General features: G+C 37.1%; 1 protein-coding gene across 4 annotated transcripts in view; it reads left to right on the top strand.

Moving 5' to 3' along the window:
- The window catches only part of AGPS (alkylglycerone phosphate synthase), a 136963-nt gene that overhangs the window by 67520 nt on the left and 48046 nt on the right, over positions 1 to 21397 (top strand). For all 4 annotated transcript variants that reach the window (XR_011387229.1, XM_002712307.5, XM_070070624.1 and 1 more), the window contains exon 11: positions 9931 to 10058. Coding sequence is in view for 3 of the 4 variants with exons in the window: in XM_002712307.5 (XP_002712353.2) it covers positions 9931 to 10058 (128 nt within the window). In the remaining variant the exon portion in view is untranslated. The remainder of the gene's footprint in view (positions 1 to 9930; positions 10059 to 21397) is intronic.

Below are 21397 nucleotides of genomic sequence, written 5' to 3'. Positions count from 1 at the left end.
TATGGGGTGCAGGTGTTCCAAATGGCAACTTAACTGCTATGCCAAATACCTGCTCTAATGTTTCCAGTTTTGGTATTTCTGATTCATGATATGTTTTTCATATCCCCAATTGCTTGTTTGATGGTATTTAATTTAGTTTGAAATATTTTGTTTACAGTTTTCTTCAGGATCACAGTTGTTTTGGAGGAGAATTTTCACCAACAGTGATGTTTTATTTGCATTTTCCAACAGTTTTTTTTCCCCTTAAGTGTATTTGGCCTGGGGGTGATTTTATCTATACTTCCTCCAAGTCTTCTGTTACTCTCACTTTTTTCTGATACAGTCTTTTAAACTTCTGCTTATTCCCTTTCCACTTACACAAGCTTGTTGCAGCTGGAAGGCTGCAGGATGTCTGTTGGAATTTTTTTCTTTTTATTTCTGATTAGAGGTAATTTGAAGATGACAGTGTTTTTTGTCTCCTCGTAATACTGAAGTTACAGGTCCTTTGTAGCTTTATTTTCCTTGTTGATTTTTCTTATGTTTGATGTTCCAGAGTGTAACATTTACATCTTGCCTATCAAAACAGCTTCAGATTTATAGTAATTTAATTACTATATTTAATTACTAGAAATGTTTCTCCTCTGTGGTTCTGTTCCTTTCCCCCTATTTTATGATATTATTGTTATACATATTACCTATGTGAATGTCACAAACCCATCATTGCATTGTTGTCATTATTTTATATAATGTTGTACATCTTTTAACGAATCTGTCAGAAGAAAGGAAAGGAAATTCTTAGACATTTTGTTATATTAACCATCTTATTTATGCTCTCTGGTTCTCTTCATTTGTTCTTGTTGATTCAAGTTACTATCTGGAATCATATGTAGCCCGATAGAGCTTTGCTTCCACTTACCTCCTTTGAGCTGTTATTGGTTGATAGTTTAAAAAAATACATATATTCAGTTTTATACCGTTGCCTTTTTTTTAAGATTTATTTATTTATTTGAAAATCAGAGTTACATAGAAAGAGAAGGAGAGGCAGAGAGAGAGAGAGGTCTTCCATCCACTGGTTCACTCCTCAGTTGGCCACAACAGATGGAGCTTCGCCAATCTGAAGCCAGGAGCCAGGAGCTTCTTCAGGTCTCCCACACCGGTGCAGGGGCTCAAGGACTTGGGCCATCCTCTACTGCTTTCCCAGGCCATAGCAGAGAGCTGGAGCAGCCGTGATTCAAACCAGTGTCCATATGGGATGCCAGCACTGCAGGCGGTGACTTTACCGGCTACGCCACAACGCCAGCCCCACCATTGCTTTTTAAATTAAGTATGAGAAGAAAGAAGAAAACACATATATACTGTCTTTTTTGTAATTACAGTTTCCTTTTCTGGTACTCTTTGTGTGTATGTGTGTGTTAATTTGAATTACTGACTGGGACTGGAAATCATCTGCTTTCCCGTTGAAGAACTTCCTTTTGGGTGAGGTTGGCATTGTGTTGCAGTGGGTAAAGCTGCTGGCTGCAATGCCAGTATCCTATAGAGATATCAGTTCTTGTCCCAGCTAGACCATTTTTAGTCCAGCTCCTTGCTAATAGCCTGGGAAAAGCAGTGGAAGATGGCTCAAGTGCTTGGGCCCCCTGCCACCCACATGGGAGACCCAGATGAAGCTCCTGGCTCCTGGCTTTGGCCTGGCCCGGCTCTGGCCATTGCAGCCCTCTGGGAAGTGAACCAATGGATGGAGGATCAATCTCTCTATCTCTCCTTCTCTCTCTGTAACTCTTTCAAATAAATAAATAAATAAGAACTTCTTCTGGTATTGATTGTAAGCCTAGTCTTTCAGCAACAAAACATCTCCAGTTGTGTTCATCTAGGAATATCTTTATTTTGTTTTGATTTTTGAAATATAGCTTTGCTGGATGTAGAATTCTTAGTTGACTGGTCTTTTTCTGTGAGTACTTTGAATATGTTATGCCACCAGTTTTCTGGCTTCCATTGTTTCTGCTGGTAAGTCAGCTGTTAACTTTACAAGGTTACTCCTGTAATTGATGAGTCCTTTTTCTCTTGCTGCTTTTAACATTTTCTTCCTGTCTTACTTTCAGCATTTTTACTATGATGTGTCTGTTTGAGGGTATCTTTGTGTTGATCCCACCTAGAATTTGTTGAGTTCCCTTGATGTATAGGTTAGTATTTTTCAATACATTTGGGACATTTTCAGCCATCTTTTTCTGCTTCATTCTCTCTTCTTTTCCCAAGTCTCCAGTTGTAGAGTTACTGATGTGAATAAGGGTTTCCCACATTTCTTTGAAGCCCTTTTTGTTTTTGTTTTTTCTTTTTATTTATTTATTTGAAAAGTAGAGTGATGGAGGTAGAGGTAGAGAGAGAGAGAGAGGATCTTCCATCTACTGGTTCACTCCCCAAATGGCTGCAATAGCTGGGACTGGACCAGGCCAAAGTCAGGAGCCTGGAGCTCCATCTGGGTCTCTGGACATGGGTTGCATGGACCCAAGTACTTGGTTTCCCAGGTGCATTAGCAGGGAACTGGATTGGAAACTGAGCAAGTGGGATTCAAACCAGCACTGCAACATGGGGTGCTGGTGTTGCAGATGGCAGTTTAGCTCACTGCGCCAGAGCACTGGTCCCTGGTTTACTAAATATTGCATAATTGCTATTAATTTTGTTCATATTATTACATAATTTCTGTCAACCTCAACTTTGTTTTTCTGTCTTTGCCAAATCACATCTGCTGTTGAATAGCCCTTACGTTAATTTTCACTTCATTTATTAGTGTTCTATTAAAAATTTTCCATTTGATTCTTTTTAATAGTCTTTTAATTTTTGAATCATGGTTTATGACTGTCTTTTGTATACTTTTATAATGGCTGCTTTGGAGTCTGTTGAATAACAACTGCTACCTATTCACTGTCACAGGCAGTTTTCATTTTCCTCTCAGTATATGGGTCATATTTTCTTGTTTTGTTGCATATAGAATATTTTTTGCTTTTGGAAAGTAAATGTTTTAGATAGTATATTATATTATTTTGTGTAATGCCTCTACCCTCACCTCAGAATTTGATACTGTTATTTGCTTGTTTGTTTAGGGAATGGCTGTATTGTTTTCATGAGGTCTGTTTCCTCCCACTTACCCCTGTGTGGTGTTAACCCTTTGACACTGCTTCTTTGAGGGTGCAGCTGTGGGCTTGCTCACAGTCCCTATGATGACAGTATGACAGTTCGTCAGGTCTCTGTGACTCTTTCCCTCACCATACCTCAGTGGTGAAGGCCACTGATTGCAGATTGATTGGTGTTTTCAGCGATGCTCTGGGGCATAAATTGCTTCACTGACTCTGAATCAACTTGTGGCTTCTCAGAATGGATAGTTATTGCGGTTAGTATTGGAGGTTTCTTGGAGAGCCCAGGAAAGTCCTCCCCTGTGTCTCTTGTCTCAGGCAATCTAGACAACTTGCAGTTTAGCTTATATAGCTGATGAATCTACCTGCATCTTCCCAGTTACCTTATTACTTCGTTTTCCACTGTTTTTCAGTGTCCTTAGGCTTGATCTTCTTCATGTTCTATTGCAAATAAAGTTACTTCCTTTGGAAAGAGATAGAAACTATTTGTCTTATAGTCTGTTTCTCCTTCCAGGCAAAATCTTTGAATTTTGGCTCTGGACTTGGGGTGGGAATGGTTGCATGCTTCTCTGAGTGACACCCTTTCTTTAGGAGCTGAGTTCTGGGGGTAAGGGGAGAATTAACATAGGCCATCTGGGTTTATTTATTCTGTCAAGAAACCAACCCTTCCCAAGCCAGGGAAAGGATGATGGGGACTTTAGAGTTACTGTGCCATGCTTAAGATAAAGTCTTTGTCCCACCAGTTGGGCCTGGGAGCAAGAAGTGACCTCTGCCTTTCACTGTACTTGCTGGGAACTTAGCCTCAGGAAGAAGGTAGCTAAGGGCCAGGTGTTAATATGGAGTAGAATCAAAGATTTTTTTTCTCAAATTATAGAAGTCTAGGTATCTGAGAATATCCAAGATAAAATAAACTATGTCCACTTAAAAACTTGTATATTTATAGCAGCATTATTCATAATAGCCAAAAAGTAGAAACTTAAGTGTTCATTAACTGATGAATAAGCAAAATGAGGTACACCATCAAATGATATAATGTTTGCCAATTAAAAAGTAGTTAGATACCAATTCATGATACAACATAAGTGACCCTTGAAAACATGGTAAATTAAAGACATCAATCACAGGCCACATATTGTGAGAGTCCCTTTATAAATAATAAGCATATGGAGCCGGCACTGTGGCGTAGCAGGTAAAGCCGCTGCCTGCAGTCCTGACATCCCATATAAGTGCCTGTTCGAGACCCGGCTGCTCCACTTCCATCCAGCTCTCTGCTATGACCTGGGAAAGCAGTATAAGATGGCCCAAGGCCTTGGGCCCCTGTACCCATGTGAGCCAAAGAAGCTGTTGGATCCTGGCTTTGGATCGGCGCAGCTCCAGCCATTGCAGTCATCTGGGGAATGAACCAGCAGATGGAAGACCTCTCTCTCTCTCTCTCTGCTTCTCCTTCTCTCTCTGTGTAACTCTTTCAAATAAATAAATAAATCTTAAAGAATAAGCATTTGTCTATTAACAGAAAGATTTGTGCTTGCTTAGGGGTAGAATGTTGAGGTAGAAATGAGGACTGATTAGTGGGTATGGGATTCTTTGGTGGAGTAATGAAAATGATCTAAAATTGTAGTGATGTTGTATAAATCTGTGTATTGAGTTTTGTATTTGAAATTGGGGATCATTGTCTGTAATTATATATATTTTTTTTATTTTTATTTTTATTTTTTTTGACAGGCAGAGTGGACAGTGAGAGAGAGAGACAGAGAGAAAGGTCTTCCTTTGCCGTTGGTTCACCCTCCAATGGCCGCCGCGGCCGGCGCGCTGCGGCCGGCGCACCGCGCTGATCCGATGGCAGGAGCCAGGAGCCAGGTGCTTTTCCTGGTCTCCCATGGGGTGCAGGGCCCAAGCACCTGGGCCATCCTCCACTGCACTCCCTGGCCACAGCAGAGGGCTGGCCTGGAAGAGGGGCAACCGGGACAGAATCCGGCGCCCCGACCGGGACTAGAACCCGGTGTGCCGGCGCCGCATGGCGGAGGATTAGCCTAGTGAGCCGCGGCGCCGGCCTGTAATTATATTTTGATAAAGATAATAAAACAAAAGGGAAAGTTTAGTCACTTTTTCTTTTAAATTTTAGATATACCTATTTCATATTAAAATGTTAATCAGGTCAAACTTGCAAAACTGTTATGATCATACAAGTCTTAAGAGGGTCGTATTTTATAATCTAAGTAGGTTATCATGTGTTTCAGGTAGTGAATATATTAAGATCTAGTGTAGTATAATGTATTTTTTGTGGGCTCAGTAGGTTTTAATCTTATATGTTGAGAGGTGGTTTTTTTAAAAAATAAATTATTTTTAAAGGCTTTATTCATTTATTTGAAAGAGTTACAGAGAGGCAGAGGCAGAGAGGGAGAGAAAGAGAGGTCTTCCATCTACTGGTTCACTCCCTGAATGGCGGCAACAGCCAGAGCTGCGCTGATCCATAGCCAGGAGCCAGGAGCTTCCTCCAAGTCTCCCATGTGAGTGCAGGGGTCCAAGGCCTTGGACCATCTTCCACTGCTTTCCCAGGCCATAGCAGAGAGTTGGATCAGAAGTGGAGCAGCCAGGTCTTGAACTGGTGCCCATATGGGATGCTGGCACTGCAGGCGGCAGCTTTACCTGCTACACCATAGTGCTGGCCCCATCAAGTTGTTTTTAGTGTATTAGACATTTTTGGAAGATTTGTTCTTGTATTACATAGTTAAATTACACTGTTCCAAAGATTTTTCATGTTCTTTACTCTTTTTTAAATGATTCTGAGAAAGTTTACTAATAGCATTATTAATTGTCGGCATTTGCATATCACAGATCACCAATTTGAAAAACTTGGCTTTGTGAATATAATCCTTTTTGTCTCGTCTGTTCAAATATTTTTACCATAGATGTTTATACCACATGATTGTTTCTTTTTTTCCTCTCTGATTAATGGCCAACTCTGCCCTATAATAAAGAAAGGAACATTTGTTTCATTGCCATCCTCTGGTGCTCTGTATTTATGATAACCATTTTATTTCTGAATATGTGTTTCTTATATCAGTAATGTCTTTGTCCTTTGTTTGTATTAATTCTTAGGAGAAAAGGCAAGATAATATTTCTTCAAATATTTTCTACCTTAATTTCTCAGAAGGTTAGCCTCTTGTGTCCCAGTAAATTGTGGATATTTTTTTGTTTTATGGAAGTAATTTTAAGTTTTTTATTTTTAAATATTTTAATTGTACATATTTATGTATTACATTGATAATTTGATACATGTATATAATTGTAATAACCTAAATCTAATCTGGGTAGTTAACATTACCATCTCCTTCAACACTTAACATTTTTTTTTAACTAATGCTTAGTAATTTTAAATATTTATGAAGTATAGTGTGAGGGCCGGCACTGTAGCGTAGTGGGTGAAGCCACCGCCTGTGGTGCTGGCATCTCATATGGGCGTCAGTTCAAGACCTGGCTGCTCCACTTCCAGTCCAGCTCTCTGCTATGGCCTGGGAAAGCAGTACAAGATGGCCCAAGTCTTTGGCACCCTGCACCTGTGTGGGAGACCTGGAAGAAGCTCCTGGCTCCTGGCTTCAGATTGACACAGCTCCATCTGTTGCAGCCAACTGGGGAGTAAACCAGCGGATAGAAGACCTCTCTTTCTCTTTCTCTCTCTCTCTGCCTCTCCTTCTCTCTCTGTGTAACTCTTTCATACAAATAAATAAATCTTTAATATAGTGTGATATTTCAATAAATGTATACAATGTATATTTATAAAATTGGAGTGTAAATTTTTCTATCTCCCTGTCATTTTTTTTTTATTTTGGAGCTTTGATCTTCTCACTTGTATTAATTTATAAAGCATATAAAAGGTAATTGTATATTATAGTTACCCCACCATGATATAGAATGGTAGAATTTATTCCTTCTAACTGTAGCTGTGTTTCGGTACCTAATATCAGTCTCCCTCTCTCCTGTTAGTCTTAGTTATCACTATTCTATGTACAGATGAACTATTTTTTTTTAGCTTCTACATATGAAAGAGAACTTGTAGTATTTGTCTTTCTGTGACACAGTGTCTTCTCTATTCATTTTGATGCAAAAGATAAGCTATAATTCTTTTTTATGGATAAATCATGCTCCTTTATGTATATATACACCATGTTTTCTTTATTTTTTCAACTACTGATGGGCACCTAGGTAGATTCCATATTTTAGCTATGATTGAATAGTGTAGTAACAAATATGGGGGTGCAAGTATCTCTTTGATCTGCTGAGTTCATTTCCTTTGGCTATATGTACCTATACCTAGAAGTGGGATGCTTGTATCGTATGATTAGATATATTTTTAGTTTTTCAAGGAACTGCTGTCTTTTTTTTTTTTTTTTTTTTTTTTTTTTTGACAGGCAGAGTGGACAGTGAGAGAGAGAGAGACAGAGAGAAAGGTCTTCCTTTGCCGTTGGTTCACTCTCCAATGGCCGCTGAGGCTGGTGCACTGCGGCTGGCGTACCGCGCTGATCTGAAGGCAGGAGCCAGGTACTTATCCTGGTCTCCCATGGGATGCAGGACCCAAGGACTTGGGCCATCCTCCACTGCACACCCAGGCCACAGCAGAGAGCTGGCCTGGAAGAGGGGCAACCGGGACAGAATCCGGCACCCCGACCGGGACTAGAACCCGGTGTGCCGGCGCCACAAGGCAGAGGATTAGCCCATTGATCCACGGCGCCGGCTCGGAACTGCTGTCTTAATTTACATTCCTACCAATAGCATAGAAGGGTTCCCTTTTTTCATATCCTCTCAATTTTTTCTTTTTGATCATAGCTTTTTTTTCTTTTAAGAATTACTTACTTTTGGGGCCGATGCTGCAGCGTGGCAGGTAAAGCCACTGCTGCAGTGCCGCATCCCATATGGGTGCTTGTTCGAGTCCCAGCTGCTCCACTTCTGATCCAGCTTTCTGCTATGGCCTGGGAAAGCAGTAGAAGTTGTCCCAAGTCCTTGGGCCCCTGGCACGCATATAGGAGACCCAGAAAAAGCTCCTGGCTCCTGGCTTCAGAGCAGCACACCTTTGGCTGTTACAACTATTTGGGGAGTGAATCAGTGGATGGAAGATCTCCCTCTTTCTGCTCTGCCTATCAAATAAATAAATAAGTCTTTAAAAAAAGAGAGAAAGAGCACAGATAGAAATCTTTCATCCACTGGTTCACTTCCCAAATAGCCACAACAGCCAGGTGTAGGTGGGCTGAAGCCAGGAACCTGAACTCCATCCTGGTGTGCTATGTGGGTAGCAGGGACCCAGATACTTGGGCCAACCTCTGCTGCTTTACCATGTACATTAGCAGGAAGCTGGATTAGAAGCAGAATAGCTGGGAGTCAACTGGAACTCCAATGTGGTATGCTGCACTTAACCTGCCGTACCACAACAATGGCTACTGGTCATGGGCAATCTAGTTGGAGCAAAATGATACCTTATTGTGTTTTGATTTGTATTTCCCTAATTCTAATGATGTTGAGCATTTTTTTCATAAATTTGTTGATAATTTGGATTTGTTCTTTTAAGAAGTGTATATTTGTATCATTTGTCCCCAATAAGTTATTTACATAGTTAAAAATAGGCACAAATATCAAAATATACTTTTGTCTAAAAATATGAGATTTAAAATCTCAAAAGTTTTTTCTTTTAATAAGTTGTAATTCTTGAAAGGCATGTAGAAGTCTTTGAGAAAGGTTACTTTAAAATGTTTTAAAATATTTATATATAGCTGAGAAAAACATTCCAAACACATTTTTTATCATAAAATATTGTTTTCCCAAAAAGACTTGAGTAGTCATTATTTCTCGAATAGAGGAGCTTAAATAGATTTAAGTATGAGTAATAGAGTAAATTAATGGGATAAATAGATTAAATAAGTTCAAAAGCAACTTTAAAAATTACTGTGTTGCCATCTCACTAGTCCAAGTGATCAATTTCAGTTCATAATTGATCATAATGATAGGTCTGAGAGTGAAAGAGATAAACATAAACAAGACTAGTGTCTGCTAATTCTAACTGATAGAATAAAAAAGGGAGAGAACAATCCAACATGGGAAGCAGGATTCACAGCAGACTCATAGAATGGCAGATGTCCTAAACAGCACTCTGGCCTCAGAATTAACCCCTCAAGGCATTCAGATCTGGCTGAAGAGCCCATGAGAGTATTTTAGGCATGGAAAGCCTAAATGAAAAAAGCCTAAATGAAAGATCTCTGCAAGTGAGATCCCAGTGGAAAGAATGGGCCATCAAAGGAGGAGGTACCTTTCTCTGAAGGGAGGAGAGAACTTCCACTTTGACTATGAACCCTGTCTGAATAAGATCGGAGTCGGCAAACTCAAAATGCTTCCATGGCCTTGGCAGCTCATGACTAGAGCCCAGGGTGATTACTGACACCATAAACAAGAGTGTCAATTTGTTAAGTCAACAACAGGAGTCACTGTGTACTTACTCCTCATGTAGGATCTCTGTCCTTAATGTGTTGTTCAATGTGAATTAATGCTATAACTAGTACTGAAACAGTATTTTACACTTTGTGTTTCTGTGTGGGTGCAAACTGTTGAAAGCTTTAGTTAAAATATACTAAATTGATCTTCTGTATATAAAGAGAATTGAAAATGAATCTTGATGCGAATGGAATGGGAGAGGGAGTGGGAGATGGGAGGGTTGCAGGTGGGAAGGAAGTTATGGGGGGGAAGCCATTGTAATCCATAAACTGTACTTTGAAAATTTTATTAAATAAAAGTTAAAAAAATTAATGTGTTGTATATTGGATTACTTTCCCTTCTTTTTCAGGAACTCTTGGTGTAATAACAGAAGCTACAATAAAAATCAGACCAGTCCCAGAATACCAAAAGTATGGCTCAGTAGCTTTCCCTAATTTTGAACAAGGAGTAGCCTGTTTAAGAGAAATTGCAAAACAGGTAAAAATAAAATTTTATATATGTATTTGTATTTTCAAATTTTCAAAATTCTGCATAATTGTGATATGTTACTAATATTCTTCATATTTAGTTGTGTTATATTTTTGGTTTTTACACAGTTCTATATGAAAAAGTAGTGTTGTAAACTTATTGCTGTCAGTGGAATTGCTATTTCTATCAGTAATATCTTGTTTTACTTATTTCTTGGTTTAAAGGCAGCTGTGTAATTTTAAGCCAAGGTGTAAGATACATACTTGGATTGATGGCTTAGAATGACTCTGCTTTTTACTGGGTGTTATGTATCTTAACCTTTAGGTAAAATATTTTGTGGTCAACTGAAGTGATACGTGATCTAAAGACATTTTGAAATGAAAAATAATGACTGAAGATCATTGACCCCAAAGTTTAGAAATTAAGTACAGTTCAACAAACTTCATGAATTCATAGACTGTCCTATTAGGCTGTATTGATTTATATTATCTAAGCTATAGCTTAAGTAGTATAATATTGTACATTATATGTAATGTATAGCTATAATCTGTAAAGACTTCTCATTTTCTCCTTCCTTTAAAAATTATCATGGTTTTTTTTTCATGTTTTTTTAAATACTAGTTAATGCCAAGTAGTTTTACTTACATGTTTACTTCTGTGTTTCAGTGTTGAAAGTCCTACTTTGCTTTAGACATTTGGTTTATTGTTTAAACTGCAGTGGTTTATGAATAATTCTTATTTCAATATTTCCTAGCTGGAAGAAAGGAGAATATACTATAGCCTCTTTCTTGTTTTCTCCAAATTCCTAGAGTTCTTGAATGCTTCCCACTAGCTAGACCCATGTAGGATGGGGAAGGAGATGTTCGATGTGACCCATAAATGTTGGTTTCCCAGCACCCAGAGCTGAGTGGAAGGAGAATCTGATGAGGCAAAGGAAAAATACCTAGCAAGTAGTTCTTACTCATCTTGGACTTTGTAAGGTACTGCAATGGAAAATGAAGAAGGGCCTTTCCATCATCCCAAGACAACTATTTTTTTTAAAGATTATTAATTAATTTATTTGAAACCCAGAGTTAGAGAGAGACTGAAAGAAAGACAGGGACAGAGACAGAGAGATCTTCCATTTACTGGTTCATTCCTTAAATGGCCACAACGGCAAGGGCTGAGCCAGGCTGAAGCCAGGAGCCTGGCACTCTTTCCGGGTCTCCCATGTAAGTGTTGGGGCACCAGCACCAACATGCTTTTCTAGACATGTTAACATGGAGCTGAGTTGGAAGTGGGAAAGGCAGAACTCGAACTGGCCCCCAAGTGGGTTGCTGGTGTCACAGTCAGTGGCTTAATCTGATGCGCCACAACATATGCCCAAGACAACCATCATTAACGTCGCACAGAAATTTAAAATGAGAGAAAAAAAAAAAATAGATGACCATAACAGTCCTAGTGCTCTGTATTGCATATATTCTGTTTTCTGAGATGCTTTTTCTGGCAGTGTGCCGCTTTCAGGAAGACCAGATATGTGATCGCCTCATTTAAACTGTTGACAAGGATAAGTCTTGTAATTTTCAAGTAGCTTCAGTTATTTGTCAGTTGGATGGCCAGACTTAGAATAGGCCCCTTAGTCTTGAGTGCCTCTCTAATTCTGGGTAGGGAGAAGATTCAAAAAGAAAGATGGATCCTGGAGTGAACATTCTTGGACTAGTGGTAGATTACTCTGTTGATGTTATGGAAGAAGTGAATGTTAACAGTTAAAATCCTTACATAAGAGCTCCTAATTCCCTAGGACTTTGGGAATATTATGTTATGGTTAGGGAGCTCGAGTATATAGCATTATGTTTGCTAAAATGATGAGATGACAACATTGAAGGCAGGAATGTTAAGTAAATGAGGAGTAGAGGTTAAGTTTTAGGAGCTAAGACTATTTGTTTTAATAAAATAACATCTGAGCACCAAGCAGTAAAATTCAGGCGTGTTCTAATAGTTGTTTCCAAAGGATTCTAGTACCTCATGATGAAGGAAATTACAGTATATTCAAATTTAAGATAGCCCATGTATTAAGAAGTGAAAGAACTACTTTACAGAGCCTATGGTTTTGCCAGTGAGTTAATACCTAGAAAAATAGGAATGAGGGTTTTTCCCTGTTTTTGTTTTTAGAAAATAACCAGAAATTCATCAACAAAAAATTAAATGTTTCCATTAATAGATCATATTTCTTGTTAATTTTATATCTTTCTTAATGAGTAACTTTTTATTCAGGCTTTCTATTTTGTATTGTAGTTCATACTATGTGTTAAATATTTTTATTTTCCCTTTATCTTTGCCAAGCTTGATTATTCTCTTTCCCCAAAAGCTGTATTAAAGATAGAGTTCATGAATCTCCTGTTCAATTTTTGAGTGCCATAGTTCTAATTAACCATTATTTCCTCTTTTTTTAATATTAATTTATTTGAAAGTCAGAGTTACGCAGAGAGAGAAGGAGAGGCAGTGAGAGAGAGAGAGGTCTTCCATCCACTGGTTCACTCCCCAATTGACTGCAATGGCCGGAGCTGCACTGATCTGAAGCCAGAAGCCAGGAGCTTCTTCCGGGTCTCCCACATGGGTGCAGGGGCCCAAGGACTTGGGCTATCTTGTACTGCTTTCCCAGGCCATAGCAGAGAGCTGGATCAGAAGTGGAGCAGTCAGGACTTGAACCAGCTCCCATATGGGATGCTGGCACTGCAGGTGGCAGCTTTACCCGCTATGCCACAGTGCTGGCCCCTATTTTTTATGGCACAATAAACATGAGTGCCAAATTAGACTCTTTAAAAAAATTATGAAGGTATAAAAGTAGGTTGATTTACTTTTATTTTCATGCAAGATCTTTTTTTTTAAAGATCTTTTTTTTTTTTAAAGTATTTATTTATTTATTTATTTGAGAGGTAGAATTACAGTCAGAGAGAGACAGAAAGAAAGGTCTTCCATCTGATGTTTCACTCTGCAAATGGCCGCAACTGTCGGAGCCAAGCCAATCCAAGCCAGGAGCCAGGAGCTTCCTCCAGGTCTCCCAGATGGATGAAGGCCAAGTACCTGGGCCATCTTCTACTACTGCTTTCCCAGGCCGTAACAGCTGAATTGGAAGTGGAATAGCTGGGATATGAACCGGCGCCCATATGGGATGCTGGCACCACAGGCGGAGGCTTAACCTGCTATACCACGGTGCCGGCCCCTTCACACAAGATCTTAATGAGATCACATTCAGTCTGTGTTGGCCACCTCTGCCTTTTCATAGTATCTCCTCTATAGAACACAGATTAGTGGACTCATTAAGAAATATTATCATAGGATCTTTGCAGTAAAGATATTACATATTTTATGCTTTCTTGACTGCCCCCATCTACTTTTCCACATTGCAGACATTAACCTGTAAATCTGGCTTAGGTTTTGTTAGTGAGAAGTGATACCTAGGCTGGCGCCGTGGCTCACTAGGCTAATCCTCCGCCATGCGGCGCCGGCACACCGGGTTCTAGTCCTGGTCAGGGTGCTGGATTCTGTCCCAGTTGCCCCTCTTCCAGGCCAGCTCTCTGCTGTGGCCTAGGAGTGCAGTGGAGGATGGCCCAAGTCATTGGGTCCTGCACCCCACTGGAGACCAGGATAAGTACCTGACTCCTGCCTTCGGATCAGAGCGATGCGCCGGCCGTAGCACGCCGGCCGCGGCAGCCATTGGAGGGTGAACCAACGGTAAAGGAAGACCTTTCTCTCTGTCTCTTTCTCTCTCACTGTCCACTCTGCCTGTCAAAAAAAAAAAGTGATACCTAAATAGGTCGAAAACTCTTTCATTTCATCACTCATAGAACAGATATGTTGGAGTTAAGCATAGATATTTGGCATAATCTGATACAGTTTTGTTAGGATTTTATTTGCTGCTGATAGAAAATGATAGGGGAAACTGCTATTGAAAAGCAGGGGATAGAATTTTCCTTCGTCCTTACATAAATCAGTAAAATTTTTCCTTTTATTCTTTTCAAAAAATTCTTAGAACATTCACACAGTGTTCATAATCTAATTCACTACACAAAACTGTTGGATATCTATCATGAAGTCAATAAAGACAGTGATGGATCGGATTTGCCACTATGTGGTTAAAGAGCAAGTCAAAAAGAAAGCTCCTTTCTAATCTGTAGTTCTAACAGTTTGCTTCTGTATTCTTGCCGGTACATAATTTCTAGAGAGATAAATATTGCGGATTAGAAAGCTTGCCTTACTTGAAACTGACTTAAAAGTCCAGGAAGATAATATTTTATTCTCAAGTATTGCTGTTATGAATGAAGCAGTTACTAGGAATGATTACTTGGATTTGGAGATACCACCTCATTTTAGAGGACCTGTACATTTTACTTATATTGTGACACACACATGTAAAGAGACTTTAATGTTTACCTTACCTGTAAATGGACAAAAGATTTTTATATTGTCTGGGGACAATTAAACATCAGTTTACAGAATGCAAATCTCATCAGGAGCAGTACGGGTTGCTGTTGTTTATAACACTGTTCTTAGGCAGAAAAATTGAGAAAATTAGCAAGTTTTGGCACTGGTCCTTGTTCAATTTGGGATTTGGAATTTCAGCTGATAGCAAGAGAATTAAGATCCATTAAAATAGATGGTACATAGTTTATGATTGTGCCAAATTTCTTGATTGAATAATGACTTGGCTGCTTGTAATTCTTCACTGTCATTTCATGGCACTTCCATTTCTGCAGTATTTTTAGACTCAAGTCCTTTTGAGTGGGGAATTATTTTGGATGAGTATGTTTTGGATAGGAGCATACATGGTTGTTCACAAATAGCAAAGTGGGCTCTGTGTGTATTTCCAGTACTGTTCTTCCTGAAGCCACTAGATTAAGCAAGCTTACAATGGCAGCAGCAGGATTCCTCTAAGGTCTCTCATCTGATCCTTGTCCCTGTGAGGAATTGTCCTCTTTCAGTACTTCACTGCCTTGTGAGCAGCTAGAAAGGAAGATTTAGTGGAAGATTAATGTGATTGTCTCTCATAAGTGGCAGTCCAGTACAATCTCCAACTTTATTCACTCAATGGGTAAGTGATTTTTAAGACTTTCTCAGAAAATAGAATTCTAGTAGCCTCTCCAGAGGGAGGAAATAGTATTTTTTAATCAGAATATAAGTGTCAGGTACAAGATTTTATTATTCTCTTTTATTGTTTACTTGCAAGTGACAATGATATCTTTATAAGGTTTGAAGGGAAAACTGAGTGTTAAAACAAGTTTAAAAGCAATTTTGAAAGTTTAGGGTTTCTAAATTTTTGTTTTCAATGAAAACTAATAAGAGTTCTGCATTATGATATTGAGAAGAAATATTTGTTACAATAAAGGGAAAAATAAATGTTTTATATGCATTAATTGTCAATCCTCTGAAAACTGTCTTTCTCAGTATCAGAAGAACTAAGTTACTCAAATTTTAAGATGAAAAGCAGCTTCTTCTCACTAATTTTGATAGTGGTAGCCTTTTCTGTCTCCCATCATTATTATTTTACATGGCTTTAAACTGATAGCATATTTTTTCTAGTGAATTTAGATTATAATTTAAGAAGAAATAGGTTGTTCATGAATTGTTCTGTTTTAAACTTAATTTATCCTGCAGGGTTTCAAATAAATTGAAAGAAATCAGCCTTAGTACTTACTTTATTAAAACATTTAAAATTCTTTATATTCAACAGTAAGTCTCAAGAATATCTGTTACATACAGAATATAGAGCTGTCATTTTAAATCATCTTTTTGCATTATACTTTTTTCTCTCTGAAGCAGAGAAAAATTCTAGTCTACTGTTGGTTTAGTTGGAGTCTTTTACTGTGTCACTTAAAAAAATGAAGATAGTTTATAATATGCTTTCCACCAGATGCTCCTCAGAGGAAGTTGTTTTACCTTCATTAAACTGAAAATAAGTAAGATTAGAATACTGGAATTAATTTTGGCTCTTCCCATAGTATAAGTAGAAGGAAATATCCATTCTGTAATGTATTATTTCATTCTTTAAAACCAAGAAATAATTGTCTTGTTGAGGGGGTGTTCTTGTGTTTACATTATAGACTTCATGCTATAAGCCATTAGTATATCCTTTCCAATATGATGGAGCAGTAAAACCAATGGCTATAAATACTATATGATTTCATATATGATATAACTCTTAGAGAAAGAAATTATCTCAGTTTTAGTTTTTGTATATAGACATTTAAATTTAACAACTCTTCTTTGAGTCTTTTTGAACCTTCTACTATGTTACCGTTGCTTTTCAAGTGAGGCACTGTGCTCTTAATTTTGTAGCCAACACAGTGCTACAAAATTTCTGTCCTTTAGTAATCACTAAGAATATTGCTTATTGTGATAAATTGTTTTCATTTTTGTGTAGCATGGCACATAGGGTTTCAGACTGAAGCATTTGCTCTTCATATAATATGAAATTAGTAGATCATCTCCAATATCGTCACTAGGCTTAGAAGTGTGTGCTGGTTTAGAAGCTGCATAGAACATTTGATTTATTCCTTGAAGAAAGAGACCTCTTCAGTTTAAAGATGATTCATTCCTTAGCCATTGTATCAGAGATAGGACCATTCAGTACTTATACTTTTTAATTTATTATTAAGGAATTAGAATAATAGAAATCCTATAGATATTTGATATGTGTGTTAATATTGAGTTTGTATTGCCAGTAACTAGTTCCCATTTTTCTCTATGAAAAATCAAACTGTGACTTAGTTCCAGTAAAACAGATTTTGCAGAAATCTTTAGATGTGTTTCCTATAGGGACTATTTTTTGGATAAGATTATTTGATAAATTTGTGGGGTTTTTTTTATGTTAGTGTAGGGAATACTAATAAGTAAATAAGACTAATCTGAGTAGTTATTTTTTACTTTTCAGGCTATATGAATATACTTCAAAAAAGTTCCTGGAAAAATGGAATTAACAATAGTTTATTTTGGTGCATACATGTTTTTGAAGTCCATGCACAGTGTTTTCATAACATTCATTTTCCATGAACCTTTGGAAGACCTCTCATATACATGGATTTCAAATTATTTTTGCACAAGAATAAACTTACCATTTAATTCCATTATCCATAAGCATTTTAAGTATCTTTGTATATTCAAGTAAGTTTCTGGTTGCAACATATTTATGGAGAGAAATTGTCAGAAATTTGACTAAAAGAGTCTTTTACCTGCAGTTGGAGGTCAGTGTTGTTATTTATTTCTTTATTTTTCAAAGAAAACAAAGATAATGATGGTTATTAATTAGTACATAATAAGTTTTTCATATCTTTTCAGACAAAAAGTGTATGTGACATTTGAGATTCTAGTAAGAGCACATAATTTTTTCACTAACTCCTGTTTGAGTAAGTGATTTTTGTTTGAATGCTCCTAAATTCTTTGAATTTATCACAAACACACCCTTAAAAATGGTTAAAATATATATTCCCTCTCAGGTTGGTTCTAACCACCTACCAGCAGGGGTCACTTTAATTTAAGGACCTTTATTCCCCTTTCTTTATTTATGGAATACAGTTCTGTCACCTGGTATACTTAGAGTGCATAGGAGTGCGTGTAGAGCTCAAGTTTCAGAATTTGTGCTGTCTCTAACTTTCATTGGCAATCTTGTGAGTTTTTTTTTTTTTAACCTGCAAAATTAAATTTAAAGAATGGAAGTAATCTAATTTTAACTATAGATATGGTAACTCAGATTTAATGTTATTATAAATAGTAAGATTATATTTGTCTTGATTATAGGAACTTTTGTTTAATTTGTTTGAGAGGAACCTTTTTTAAAGGAGTGTTGACACTGATTAAAAAAATTTTTTTAAGGAATTATTTATTTGAGAGGCAGAGAGAGACAGAGACAAAGAGACAGAGACAGATGTACATCATCTGCCTCAATGCTCAGATATCCACCACAACTGCTGCTGGGGCAGGCCAAAGCCAGGAGCTGGAACTGAGTCTGGGCCTGCTGTGTGGGTGGCAGGAACTCAATTACTTGAGCCACCACTGCTGTCTCTCAACTTGTGAATTAGCAGGAAGCTGGAATTGGGAGTGGAGCAGACTTGAACCCAGACACTTCAATATGGATGTGGGCATTCCAAGCAGTGTTTCAGCTATTATGTCAAACATCCTCCATTGTTGTAGTAGCTTTTACTTATTGCAAATTCTAATTAAACTTGTTGTATATCTAAAGTGATGTACAGTGATTGACAAGCTATTGATCCAAGTGAATCATAAACCAGGCTAGATGCTACTTTGAAATTTGAATGTTTTATTTATGAGAATTTACTGATAACAATAACTGAAAAACTTTATGTACTTAAAAAATCTAGCACTATTAAAAATGAGACTTTTAAAGCTGCTAATTTGAACTAAAATTTTTCAAAAAGTCAACATTAAAAATGAATTTAACATTATCTAGTATATAAAACATTCTCTAGCTTTTAGTAGTCCTTTTTCAATAGTATTCTTTTATTATCACCTACTGGGCCTCCTCAATATAAATAGGAATAATGGTTTAACAAGAATATATGACTCAGCTGTCAATTTAAAAATCACATCCAATATAAGTTAATAAGTTAATAATATAATATATAATATAATATATATATAATAATATAATATAAGTTAATAATATAAGTTAAAAATCCAATATTGGTTGTTATATTATGGAGCAAGTTCCTTGAGGTTTAAGATTTAATTGAGGCCTGAATTTTGTCTTTGTTTTAGATATTAAATACCAATAGAAATTTACTATCCTAAGTGTAGTATAATTGCCTCTGATGGTCTGATACATTTTTACTTATGTTTGTTGTTTTCATTAGTAACTTCTGCCAGTGACAACAGGTAAAGTAGAATCTGGTTGGCAGTAGGAGATAGAATTAACAAGTTGTAGGAATTAAAAAATTTTTTTTTTCATAAGAATGACAATGCTCTGAATTCTCTCTCATATTTTACTTGTGTGCTTAAACTAAAGCATATAAATACATGTTTTATAAATATTCTGTTTTATGAAGAAAAGATATTTGGTCTAATCAGGTTCCACATGTTTTATTAGAAGTTGATATGCCCATTTTACTGAAAACATTTTAACTTGTAAATGTGAAGAAACTGATTTTCCTTTAGTATTTTGGAAAGTAGTAACATATTTAGAAATGTTAACACAATTATAAAGAAAAGGTGTCTTTATATCAAAATTTAAATTACTCAGCTTGGGCCGGTGCCGCGGCTCACTAGGCTAATCCTCCGCCTAGCGGCGCCGGCACACCGGGTTCTAGTCCCGGTTGGGGCGCCGGATTCTGTCCCGGTTGCCCCTCTTCCAGGCCAGCTCTCTGCTGTGGCCCGGGAGTGCAGTGGAGGATGGCCCAGGTGCTTGGGCCCTGCACCCCATGGGAGACCAGGATAAGTACCTGGCTCCTGCCATCGGATCAGTGCAGTGCGCCGGCCTCAGCGCGCCGGCCGCGGTGGCCATTAGAGGGTGAACCAACGGCAAAAGGAAGACCTTTCTCTCTGTCTCTTTCTCTCACTGTCCACTCAGCTTATATATTTCTAATTTCATTTTTAAACTATTACAATTTTAATAAGACCACAAAACGGCAAATAAAGAAAATTAGATAATTTTTGTTTCCAGTATGACTTTAAAGCTGTGTGTATATGTTTTAAGTGATTTTTTTTGGAGGCTTTCTGGTATACTTGAAATCTTATCTTGTAGTCAGAATATCTTCTTCCTTCTACCTTTACTATTCCACAGTCATCTGACCTTGGGCAAGTCTTTTGACCTCACTGACTCCTGTGCGCTCATCTGTTCGATGGGGATAATGCCAGTTCTGCTACCCTGTCAGGATTGTTTCTCTGTCAAATACAGACATTTGAAAGTAGTTTGCAAACTATATGATTCTTTAAAAAGCAAGGTGATAGGTTATTGTTATCCTGTATATGTAAAATTACTATTTCTTTAGACCTGGAAGTGACTTTTTAAATATAGATTGAATAGTTGCATCTTTAGTACCAAAGGTGAGTAAACTGTATAGTCTTCAGAACAAGACTTTAGTTAGTCATTTCATTGGACACAATAAAATGTGCATTTGTATTTTTATAAAAATTAAATATTCAGTTGAAAGCAAATCATAGCAGAAATGTTATATAATGCACAGTTAAGGTATGTACTAAATTTTGTTCTTTTGAGTGAGTCAATAATTTGTATTGATATAAATTTTATTGATAAATACTATTGGAAAATTAGTGTTTAAAAAGTTTATAGCATTTGTCAAAATGTTACAATCTGAAGGCAGCTTCCTCATAAAAGTTTAGCCATACTGAAAATTTGTATTGGAAAGAAATTTCATTTGGGGATCAGCTCATTTTAGATCTAAAGAGAATTGTAGCCAACTTTATCCTTGCTAGAGTTTGTACTGTAGTGTTTTTTTATCACAAAATTAATATGAATATAAGTTTAATATATCTTCTGAAATGCATGGGACTAGAGGACTTTAGATTTTGATGTTTTCAGATTTTGGAATATTTTCATGGACTTTTACTCATTGAGCATCCTTAATTGAAATCTCGAATCCATAATGCTTCAAAATCTGAAACTTTTTGAGTGTCATTAGTGCTCAAAAGTTTCAGATTTTGGAACATTTCAGGTTTTGGGTTTTGAGATTAGAATGCTAAGCCGATCTCTGCTTTTCTCAGTTTTCTTCCAGGTTTTGGTGTGTGCTTGGATAAATGTAACACTGTGAACAGTTTTAGATACAGACTTTTATGCTTCAGCATTTCAGGAAAGAACTTAGAAATCTGAAAGCTGGATGGTTTTTATATTAACATATATTATGAGAAAAAATAAAAAGAAGGAATAATTTCTAGAGCTGTTAGAAGACACTGCCGACACTTTATTTTAAAGTGTTTGGCACATGAAAATTTCCAATCACCAGCTTCCTCATTTTAAAACTGTATAAGAACATGGTGTCACAATATAGTTAAAAATGGCATAAGACTCAAGGTACTGATTTTAGTTGTAAAATTTCTACTTTGCTTTAAAATAATCTACTTTGAGGCCTGGTATTTCCATAGGTCTTTGCAAAGCATTAAACAGATCTGTTGCCCTTAAATTAAAGTTCTGGTAATTTATGTCTGTATTTATCTATTGCATATGTAGATTTCTCCTCACCAAATACTTTATAGAAGCCATGAATGTTATTTGTCTTCATAAAGTTACAGAGTGAAGAGGCTTTTCCTTTATATATCCTTAGGCACTAAGCTCTTATTCTCCTAAATACAGAAAGATCATACTCATATTCTACTTACCCAGCTTCTCACTATATTAAATT

The sequence above is a fragment of the Oryctolagus cuniculus genome, chromosome 3 (assembly GCF_964237555.1).
Source record: "Oryctolagus cuniculus chromosome 3, mOryCun1.1, whole genome shotgun sequence".
NCBI lineage: Eukaryota > Metazoa > Chordata > Mammalia > Lagomorpha > Leporidae > Oryctolagus > Oryctolagus cuniculus.
The sequence above is the reverse complement of the archived record's forward strand: the minus strand, read 5'-3'. Positions and strand labels throughout refer to the sequence as shown.